The sequence below is a fragment of the Panthera tigris genome, chromosome D2 (assembly GCF_018350195.1).
Source record: "Panthera tigris isolate Pti1 chromosome D2, P.tigris_Pti1_mat1.1, whole genome shotgun sequence".
Lineage (NCBI taxonomy): Eukaryota > Metazoa > Chordata > Mammalia > Carnivora > Felidae > Panthera > Panthera tigris.
Window position 1 is genome coordinate 30,729,742 of NC_056670.1, and position 11,302 is coordinate 30,741,043.

The window sequence follows — 11,302 nt, forward strand, 5'->3', positions numbered from 1 at the left end:
CATCCTGCCCCTGGTGGCTGTGTCCGAGTCCCTGAGTACTGTGAGCCAGTGCCTTTCCTTCCCCTGGAGACGGAGCCCACCTCTTCCCGCCTGGGTGCCCAGGGGACAGACCTCAAAGGACGTGTCTTGGAGAGCCCAGAGGACACTCAGTATCCAAGTGTCCATTTTAAGCATCTTTAAGAGATTTTATATATAAAACAAATGCCCTTTCCCGTCTTAGTGCCACCAGTGGCCCATTTCCATGGGCTCTGAGTGGAAAAGTGGAGAGTGCCAGTACTTTCCTCGGTCTTCCCTTCGTCTCCTTTGATGTGATTGTCCCTCCACTCCTCCCATCCATTTCACGGCTGTGGATGGATAGCAGAGGGCACCATGCAGTCTGGAGGCAGCCCTGTGTGAATCCGTGGTCAGTTTTTTGTTGTTGTTTTTTTTTTTGTTTTTTGTTTTTTGTTTTTTTTTGGTAACTGTCCTAAACCAGCAGGTGTTTGGAAATTAGGGAAAAAATTAAATTCTCACCAATGGTTGCTGTTACAGTTAAATCAATAAAGATCTTGAGTATCGCCTTGCGTTTTATTTGAGTTTGTAAAATTTCAGGTGACCTCCCATTTGGAGGGCCTTGACTGGTGAGGTAGGTGGACCCAGACGGTCCGTCACTTCGCGTGTCCGTTCTCAGCATTCGTGGAGCACTTTCTTTGTCTATCTGGCCTTGTATATACAGCGAGGTGACGTGTCCCTTTCCTCAGCAGCTTGGTGGTGAACAGGTGCTTGTGGAGCCGGACACGCCAGGGAAGGCCCTGTCCAGGAACCAGCCTCGCAGAAGCCCAAACAAGGGCTTTTCCTCTTTCTGAAGAGGGCTGCCTGTGCCCCCAGGCTGCCTGTGCTCCCTTTTCGTTGTCCTTCCTTTTCTCCACTCCCACGTGCCACTGGGTCCACCCGCTTCCCCAGCCAAGGAGAGCGAGGCATCCCATTTTCCCCACTCAGCTACCGGCTTAGCACTACTCCAAGTACGGTAGGCCTTTGGCTGGAGAGCAAGTTCAAATCCCTGTTCCGTAAAGCCCCTTCCTGGCCCCCAGGTTAGGGCTCCGTTCTTAGAGACGGTATTTCCTCCGGTTCAAAGCCTTACTGCAGGGCCCAGAGCATGAAGCAGTGTTTCTAGGCTTGACTCCAAGTGCCTCTGGCCAGGCAGCAGGGTGACCTACTGCAGACAGGCCCAGTGCTGAGCTCCCAGCAGGGGTCAGCAAAACATAGTCCACTCCTCTGCCTCCATCTACGCGCCTTGTCCGTGAGGTTTGTTCGGAGTCCGTAAAGCTGCTAACTAAACACTCCCACAAGCTGTGGCCACAAATAGCTTGAACTTTTGCTCTCCGGGCCCTAGCCGTAGAAGAAATGTTGGGGACCTATCTAGTGAGGAAGATGCTCTAAAGCCTTAGGATGGGATTTTTCCCTCCCAAGAACTTCAGTCTGGTAGCGAAATTGGGTCCAAACATTTGGTTCCAAAGTCCAGGCCTTGACCTAAAGGTAGGGGAGCAAAAACCTCGCGATTCAGGACAGTGTCCCTGGGGCGGCTCCGGAGACCAGAGCGGAGTTCTTGACGCAGCCACTCCTAGCTGTGGTCAGGCCTCTAGGCCGCCGCGGTCTCTCGCTTAGGAAAGCATTGGGATGAAAGCTGGCCTCGCGAGGCCTCCCCACCTCTAATGCTTTCCGAGTAGAATCCAATGCGGAATCCTACTGTGATTCGGAATTGTGGTGAGGGCTGGTCTATTTCCACTCCAAGGAATGCACAGCTCAATCAGCTTTGTTGCTGAAACAGGGCTTCGAGGTTTCTCAAGCCCAGGCCTGGCTTCAGCTTAGCCAGCCGATGCTTAGGCCAGGATTACTACCTTGACTCCAAGGCTGTGGCTGAGTCACGTCTTAAGTCAGGAGGGATTCCCACGCGGTGGGGATCATTCTGGAGCACGGGGACGGGCTTCTTGGGAAAGAGCAGCAGAACTATTGTAAACTCCCATCCCCAGTAAAACGCCCCCCCCCCCCCCCCCCCCGATCCCTGCCAAGCAAACAAAAATAGTCCGTTTTGGCAATGCTTAATGAGTCAACTAAAAGAAAAACAGAATCGCTGCCTTTGGGGTCTTTTTATCCAAGAGGCAAAGACACGCTCTGTTGTTTTTGTGGGAGAGCTTCCTATGAGAAAGCTTGGGTTCTTTCTGCTGTGCTGCTAGGCGGAGCCTGAAATTAAGCCAGACTTAGAACCCTGGGCTGATAAAGGTTGGATAAAGGGGGTAGAGCAGGCCTCACACGTTGTAGAGGGGGATGGGGATGAGGCCCAGAGGACAGTCCAGGACCTCAGGTCTGTGGCGCTTCTGCACCCACTAACAGACGTTTTACAGGAGTGCATTAGGATCCATCCGCTTTGATTTCACAGGAAGAGGTTGGGCAAGGAATTACTCGCCTGAGGTCACACGGCTTCTCAGTGGCTGAGCTGTGTGACCATAAGCCAAGTTCACCCGAGTCTTCGGCTACTTCACCCCTGCCGGATGGGAAGCTCCGGGGCCTCATTAACAGCACACAATGAGAGACCAAAGTGAATTGTCACCAACTTTAATAGACTCGGATTGTGTCTGCCCGAGCAGGCTGACGGGGATGACTGAGGGCTCCGCCACTATAGTCCAGTGTGGCCAGTTCAGAGTTCCTGCCTCTTCCTTCAAAGGCACCAGCTGGCCTAGGAGGATTTCACAATGGCTTTATTGTTTGTGCAACTCATTAGCAGAGACCCACTCCAGGGAGCCTCTGGACAAGGCCGACAGATTGCCACTGGCCAGCCTGAAAGATGCGGGGGCTCCCCTCAACCAGCCGGAGGCAATAAGCGCCACCTCTTTATTATTGTCTTTTAATTAATTTATTTTTTTATTTTTGAAGTAGGCTTCACGCCCAGCGTGGAGCCCAAAGCCGGGCTTGAACTCACAACCCTGAGATTTAAGACCTGAGCTGAGATCAAGAGTAGGGCGCTTAGCCAAACCAACTTGAGCCACCCAGGCGCCCCTTGAGCCAACTGTTTTTAATTTAACACAGTGAACTCAATCTTGGCAGGGGTGGTCCAAGACCACTTTTGAGAATACATCAAAGTTATAGATAATCTGTCCCACCTCAAAAATGAATGCACGTATGCCCCAACGTTTGCATATAATTTCTGGGGGTTCACAGGTTAAAAAGTCAAAGAACCCTTTCGCTAGTGCTTTTATTCACCACTGTCTCTTCAGTAAAGAGAAAACCCAACAAGGCTGCTTCCACAGGCTTGCCCTCTCTCCTGACGGCAGGAACCTTCCTTTACAGAGTGGGCGCCTTCCTCCTCACATCTGGCAGGCAGAGCAAACTTCCCCCCACTCTCCTCATTGGGTTAGACGGCTATCGTGTCTTCTAGGACCTTCCCGAACCTTCTAGAACCTTCCCAGGGTACAGGCAAATCCAGCTCCCACCAGGATCTCCTCAGAGGCACCCACATTCTTCCACAATCATGTCTTTGTGATGGTCTAGAAGGACCCTGCCATTGTCCACGTACAGCATGCTCAATGGCTTGGTCTTCACTGGGGCACAGCACGTAGAAGGGACTCGGTGGGGCTGGTATCGTTTCAGCAGGCTCTGGCGGGGGGAAATAAGTTAAAGTCAGTTTCTGGGTACAAAAACAGAAGAAAATGGTTTTCATAAAGGAATCAGCCTGCTAACACATCATAAAGTCTGACATGCAAAGTCTAACTTTACAGGCTGTTTAAAAAAAAAAAAAAAAGGAGCTAAACAGAAGATTCTAAAAGCCGTCTCTGGGTAAAGCAGCAGCAAACTTACATGTCCTTCTATTGTTCTAGCCTAGCGTGCATACCAATTCCAAGAAACTCCTGGTTTAATTCCAGAAACATGAAGCAAAAGCGAGTCATGTGGAAATTCTTGTGGGATTTGTTTTGTTGCCCAGAGAAGGGCGAATGGAGTCAATAGGAGAAAAGGTAACAATCCCTTGGCACTCTGAAACTGGGCCCTGTCCCTGTGGTCCAGCGAAGTCTTTTCAGATCCGAGTGTTACCCGCGAGTTGCCAGTTGGGACTATCTGGGTCTCTGCAGGCCCCCTTAATCATGTAGGTAGGTTAGTGGCGAGAAGTCCCGGGAGAGGCTCAGGCCTCCGCCCAGGGAAGGTCCCACAGAGCTCTGGCCCCACCGGTGCTTCCCTTGCATGAGCTCAGCTCACCTACTCCCCAGAGGCTCTGAATCCAAATATTAGGGTCACGATGTTAGGCCCGCTTCTCTGTTTTCTGCCTCTCATTCTCCCTTTGCTTTCCTCCACCACCTTCTAGACCTTAGGCTGATGAGTGTGGCACCTGGGGGTAGGCTCGGGCCTTCTCTACTGCAAAAAAACCCTCCTCTTTCAGGCAGCAAAAGTACAGTGGTGGAAACAGTATTATGCCAACCATGGCCCCATAAATGTGGCCCCCGTTTCATCAGCGAATCACAGACTTCTAGTAATGATAATAAACATCACACGTGCTGGTTATCTGCCCACAGATGTACATGGGTATACGTATCGTCTCCTTGAACCCTACGACATTCCTGTGAAACACGGCATTGCCGTCCCCATTTCACAGGTGGTAAAACTGAGGCTCAAAGAGACCAAGCAATTTGGTCAATATCACACAGCTAATCTGTAGGAATCAAATCCAGGTGTATTCCCAAAATCCAGATTCTGAACTCCCTTTCCTAGAAATCAGGGCCGAGGGGAAGCTGAGACCTTCTAGTCTATACCCCGCCACCCCTAATTTTACGAAAAGACAAGGAAGAAGTCCTAAGGGAAGGAGGTGTTCGAGGTTACCCGGTGGGGCATGACTCCTCGTAGGCCCCTCTGAGGCTGGTGCCACAGGCCATCCCTATATCCCAGCACAGCAGCTGGCACACTGTTGGTGCTCGGATAAGTGAATGAATGGACAGCAATGGGATGGCAGAGCTCGAGTCCTGTCCCCCGATCCGGCAGTATGGCCACTTCTCCCACAGAGCCCGCCGCCTCCCCTCCCTTGGCAGGGCTCCGCACCTGGATGTATGCGTGGTTGGTGGGATGGAACTCCTCCCCCACAGGGTTAGGACACTCGCCCTCACAACGGTAGGCGTTGTACTGCTTGGGGTAGATGATCCAGGAGCCCCATCCGATGAGGTTGAAGTCCACCTGGAACTTGACCTTCCGACACAGCTGGCTTCTGTCCGGCAAGTGGTGCCGGCGGTGCCTCCGGCCCCTCTCCTGGGAGAGCTGTCCCTCTCGGGCCCGCCAGGAGCTCTCCGCCTCCCACAGCAAGGTGGAGCCACCCAGCCGCCTCTGCTCCGGGGAGAGGTTGGAGTAGAGCACGAGGAGCGCACTGGCGACCGGCGGCACGGGAGGCCCCTGCGGACACTCTCTGGCCAAACTGGACGCCTGCTCCGCCAGCTCCCCAGGGTGCTTCAGCCACTTGGAGAGAGGCCTGGTCACCTCCAGGACCATGCTGCCTGAGGAAAAGGTCATCTGGGACAGAGGAACAGTGAACGAGTCCATCCGAAGACGCTCCCGGCAGTCGGCTGGGTCCTGCTCCGCATCCGGCTTTAGCTGGTGCAAAATCTCGATGGAGGGCAGCACGCCAGGGGGAAGGTCCACAGGGCCGGCCAGCTGCAGCCGGAGCTCGGCCCACACCAGATCCTCCGCTTGGCTCAGGAAGGAGAAGTCAAAAGCAAAGGTCCAGTTCTGCCCATCGGCGTGCACATCTGGGTGGGGAGAAACCAGGAAGGAAGCAGGGTGAGTGGGGGCCCCCTGTATGCTCCCCAGAGCTCATGTTGCAGCCTTCACCTGACAGGGACCCTCTCAATCCTCACCCCAACCCTACGAGTTGGGAATGTGGAGTCCATTTTAGTCCCATTCAAATCGAGGCTCAGAGAGGTTAAATTACCTGCACGAGGTGGCGGGGCCAAGAATTGACCCAGATTTGCCCAACCGCAAAGCCCACACTCCAAATCCCGGTTCTGCTGTTCCCGCTAAGACACCCCGCAGCCAGAGAACAGCTGGTAGACGCTGGATGCGTTCTCCCTGCTCTTTGGCCAAACCCTGAGCTTTCTGACCTAAACCCTGGGCTTCCCCTCACCCTGTGACCCTGAGCTCCCCAGACTCCGTTTTCTCATTGGAAACGGTGGCCTGATTCACGGGCACGTGGAAAGGCCCCGAACCTTCTTGGGAGGCCCAGGCAACAGAAGCCCAAGGCCGGCCACCCTCTCCTCCACCTATTCCTAAAGATGGAGGCAGAAACTTCCGGGGTTTTTGACAGCCTCACACATAGGGTTCTGTAGGCATTCTAAGCATGACTTTGCACTGACCTGGCAGTTTTCCAACCAGTGGGCTTTCCCATCTACCTGCAAGGTGCTCATCACCGCCCCCTGTCAGGTCATTCACACACCTGGGGCAGACACAGCCTGCACACACACAGCCCCCAGCCTGGTCCCAGCCCCCTCCCCAAGATGACAAAACCCAAAATGGATGAAACAGAATGGGGAAGCGTGTTCCGTTCATCTTAGTCCCGGACTAATTTGGCCCAATATCTGGGAATAGCATGTATGTGCGCATGCTAAAAGTGACCTTGAACTTGTTTCGAGCCCAGTTTCCTCTCCTTTGCAATGGGAATGGTCATGCCCTGCCCATCGCGGCCTCATCACAAGCTTTCGTGGAAATAAAGAGGGTTGACCGTCTGTTGCTAAATAAAAGTCAGGGATTATTCATTCCTTAGAATAAAAACACTAACCCTGTTGCGAACAGATCTCAAGGGTAGTGACGATCTCTGATTTGGGTCCACTCTGGGCAGACCGCACGACAGTGTCCTTTTTTTATTGCCTTCTAGAGCATCTTTGGTGACATGATGTAAGTGAATTTCCCTGAGAAATCCAGCCTGCATTATTATAAGGAAGCAGTTTCCAGCTTCAGCCTCCTGGCAGCTTCTCCGAGCCCATCCCCAGAGGCTCTTCACTTAATTTCCACTTCCCTCCTCATTAGCACCTGTAGGGGGCAATAACCCGCCCCTGGCTAGCAACTCTCCCTGGAGGTGTGGGGAGGAGGCCTGCATTACCCATTGCCCACTGCAGCACCCCCTAGCCACCTGGGGATTCCGTGGGACGTGTAACAACTCCTGGCCACCTGCACCAGGAGTTAAAGACTTTTCATCTCCAGTATCCACAAACGGCCTTTTAGAGGAAGACATTCCAGCTCAGTGATCAAGAGCAGGGGCTCTCGTGCCTCCTGTGATGGTTCAAATCCTGCCACTTGCTGTTTAACACTGGGCAGGCTAGTTTCCTTCTCTGGGCCTCAGTTTCCTGCTTTGCAAAAGGGAGCCAGTGACAGTAGCACCTCACAGAAGTGTTAGGATTCGCTGAGATAATGTGCAGAAAGTGTTTGGCCCAGCACAACCAACGTGCAATAGGTGTCAGCTGTCATCAACCACTTCCTTATTATTGCGGACGTCCAAGGTTAGAAACCAAGGTGTCCAGATAGGTAGTGAAAGACCCGGACAGAAGAGCAAAGTCAGCCATTACCAGGATGGACAATGTGTATGGAGCGCTCCTTCCCAGTGGGGCGGAGTCTCTGACTCCATGACCCCAGCCCCAGCCAAGGGGTCCGTGGGACACAGTGCTGATAGGTTCTCTTAGATCGGTCTCCGGTTCTTGTTAGGATAGGGGTGCCTAATCTTTTGGGGGTCACCGATGCTTGCTACAAGCCAAGAATGCTCTCCCCAGGAAAGAAAGCATCTCCCACTTCTACAGCAAATGTGACTTGTTGGTATCAGGTATCAGGAAAGGGTTCGTGGACACCCTGAAACCTATCCACGCAACTCAACAGAATCGGCCACACAGGCCCCAGGGATATTCTTGACCCGCGTCCAATTCTAAAGAAGAAAGTGGTTGGGCCCATGCCCTGGGGGTTCCCTCACCCTCAAACAGGATGCTGAGGCCGAGTTAGGATTCCGGGCTCCGTAGGAAAGGAGGGTGTGGGTATGACGCTAAGTGTCTACTCTACATTATTACAAACTAGCAGTTAATTGCCACTCATTGCCTCCCGGGCCAAGCATTGTCTCTTTGAATCCTCCCCACCATTATCACGGTTTCGCAGATGAGAGAAAACTGAAGGTCCACAGCCACAGACGAAGATGCAAACGCAATTTGGTTAGACTCCAACACCCCGTTTCCCGCTTACAGGTGCGGCATGACAGATAAACCCAAGAGGGAAAGGAGCAGTTAGACCATCCCTTCTCCACCCGTGTCCCTCCAGGCAGGCTCCTCTGGCTGTTTTCAAAAACTGAAACCAGTTCACAACACTGCGAACGTGCTTAAAGTCACTGTACATTTTAAAAACAGTAAAATGGTAGGTTTTGTCATGTATATTTTGCCGCATTCACACACAAATGAGGCAGAAGGAAAGCCAGCCCCCGGTTTTACAAAAGGGGAAACTGGTTCTGCAAGGGATACACCAGGAATTGGGAAGCAGGGTTTGAGGGAACTGAACCCAGTTTTCCAGTCTCCCAGACTCTCAAACCACCACGAACCTTCCAGAACTCTCCAGAAGGAGAGAGTGAACTGAAGAAGGGCACTCTCTGCCCCTTTGCCCAGCCTCCTCCCCACACCAACTTACCTGTAGAGGGACTGAGCAGAGCCCTCCAGTAATTTTCAAGCCCCTCGGGTTAGCCCCTCGGGTGTCCCTAAATCTGGCTGATCCCCAGATGACCCTTCAAGAGGGGTCATCGGCTGTCTGACCCCAGACGTGGCAGGCCAGGGAGCTAAGAGCCCCCACCCCCGCACCCGACCAAAGGGCTGGCGGGTGGCCAATTAGGTCAGATGATCGGATGTGGATTGCGCCCCAGCGTGGGGGAGGGCCGTCTGGCCCCAGCCGGCAGAGGGAGGCACAGGCCGGTGCAGGGCGGCAGGGGTCTGCCCCCGACCCCAGGAGTCAGGATGTGGATTGCATGGGACAAGGGGACCCCCGCGGAAAGGGTCCCTCCACTCAGCACCCACCTGTCCGTCGCGCCCGATGCCCAGAACGCCCTGCCCCGACTCCGAGGGTGAAACACCCGCGTCACCACGGTCGCTGAGCGTTTCCCCAAACCAAATCTAGGCCCCGAACCCGGTACTACTCGGGACACTGGCACCTTCCCAGCCTGGACTCGAGTCCCCAAGCCTGCCTCAGTTCCCGACTTCGGGACACTCCGCCTCTAGTGCCGTATCTCTGAACTATAATCCCGGATGTTTGTTACGCGCTCGGTGCTGGGTTTCGAAGTTCGTGGTCAGCCTCCGGCATCCATTCACCCTGACGCGCGAAAAGAAATTCGACAGAACGTATGTAGCAATAATAACGACCACTTATTACCATGCCTGGTTTTGTGCTAAGCGTTTTATGTGCTTTGTCACCTGGCGCTCGCCACACTTTTATAAGGGAGGGACTGCTGTCCCCATTTCACGGAAGCGCAAACCGAGGCGCCCGGAGGTTACGTAGTTGAACAAGACCGCATCGTCGACTGGCGTAATCGGGCTCCCACCCTCCAGCGCTGCGCTCTACCCACCCTAAACCAAGGCCCAGAACGCAGGGGTCTCCGCCCCGGGGCCCTTCCCGATGCCAGAATCCCCTCCACCCGCCGACCCTGCGCGCCGAGCCAGTGCCGACGCCGGTGCCACCCCAGACCTGGACCCCCGATGCTCCTCCCTCCCAGCGCAGAGCGCCCTCAGCGGCGGGGTCCCCAGCCCGGAGCCACCCTCCCGCAGCATTTCCCAGCGCCCTTCCGGAGTCCCAAGGCGCCCCCGGGGCTCGGCGGGGCTGCGCAGCCTACCTTGCGCCTGCAGGCTGCGGATGATGTCCGCCCGGGGCAGCGGGTCACGGTAGAGGCTCAGCATGTACGCTAGAGGGGACGGCGACGAGGGCTGCCCCCGCGTACGGAGGGGCGACGGGGCCACGGTCGCGGCGCCCGCCTGGAGCAGGGCCCACCAGGCGTGCAGGAAGAACCAGGGCAGACGGGGGGCTTGCATGGTGGGCTGGCTGGGCCCGGACGGCGCCTCCGCCCCCTTTTATCCTGGGCCTTCGCTGCCGCCCCGCCCTCTCCCTCCTTCCCTGGGGGAAGCCTTGGGATCCTGTACCTCCCCCCCCCCACCCCATCCAGGGGGTGGCCCCCAGAGGGACCACCTGCTGCGGGAGGGCCAGACCTGAGCCTGGGAAGGAGGAGACCCGCTGAGCTAGAGGAGCCCTTAGGTCCCGCGACCCTCTAGTTTGCCGCGTTTGAGGACCCTGGCACTCTGCTACTTTAGATACTCCAGGCCATGTTTCTGAGGCCCTGGTAAACTCCTCACCCTCAAACTGGCAGGTCACAATTGTGGCTTCCTTGCTCTGCCTTAACCTCGGATCCCTGCCCTTTCCTGTTTCTCCAAGCTCCAAATGGATGTCTGGCTCAACAGCAGCAGGTAGGGAATGACAGTGCATCCTGGAGGCTCTCAGGCCAGGTGAGGCCCCAGGCTGACCTGCGATGCTCCCTCCCCCCCCCCCCCCCCCCCCCAGCCTGGCCAGGTGCCAGCCTTCCGGGCCTTCACCCAGATGGCCTCCTGGAGCACTCCTGGCCTTAACTGGCAAGGCCTGTCTGGATGGCTCTGGGAAACCAGGGGTGACGGTACTGGGAGTTGCTGGAACCAAGAAGGTGAGCTCCGGAGGAAGGCCCCTGGGGACCTGCCTCAGACAGGGATGGAAGTGTTCTCTAGAAGGCAAAGGGCACAAGTGACCAGGATGAAGGACAGACTTCTCCATCAGAAAGGGGAAGTGTTTCAGCAGAAGCCAGAGCCCGGGGCATAGCTAACAGGGTGATCCCGGCCCCTGAGAGTGGAGCGCGTGTGGTGGGCGTCATCCCAGTGATTTCAGGAGAAAGGTGTGTCCTGTGTTGTCCATGGCCTGCAGTCCCTGTCTGGCCTGGCAGTTGCCCCCCGGGGGACCTGGGTTTCAGCTCAGGGCCTCTCATTTCCCTTTCTCTGGGCCCTGCTTTCCTCAGCTGCTTGGGAGTGATCCTCATGCGGCCTCCCTTCCGGGTGCCGTCACATCAGAGCTGGAACTACCTGTAAAGAAATATAAATCCCTGCCCCTTGTCAGGCCCCAGCTGTTTCCCTCAGCACAGGAGGGCTCCTCCTCCCCACGTCCTTTCTTAGCCTGGGCGACATTTACTGAAATGCTCTGTGCTGGGCCCACGTCCAGGCCTTTCACAGGACGCTCCAGCTCCAAAGAACCACAGGCTCGGCCCGGAGCAGGT

General features: G+C 55.3%; 1 protein-coding gene across 1 annotated transcript; it reads right to left on the reverse strand.

Annotated features, from left to right (window-relative positions):
• Positions 1-3,057: 3,057 nt before the first annotated feature.
• NODAL (nodal growth differentiation factor) lies at positions 3,058-10,043 on the reverse strand. Its single transcript, XM_042960810.1, has 3 exons — positions 9,848-10,043; positions 5,059-5,756; positions 3,058-3,630 (listed from the first exon to the last, which is right to left on the reverse strand). The coding sequence occupies exons 1-3, from the start codon at positions 10,041-10,043 to the stop codon at positions 3,478-3,480; spliced, it is 1,047 nt and encodes a 348-aa protein (XP_042816744.1). The 3' UTR covers positions 3,058-3,477.
• Positions 10,044-11,302: the final 1,259 nt, after the last annotated feature.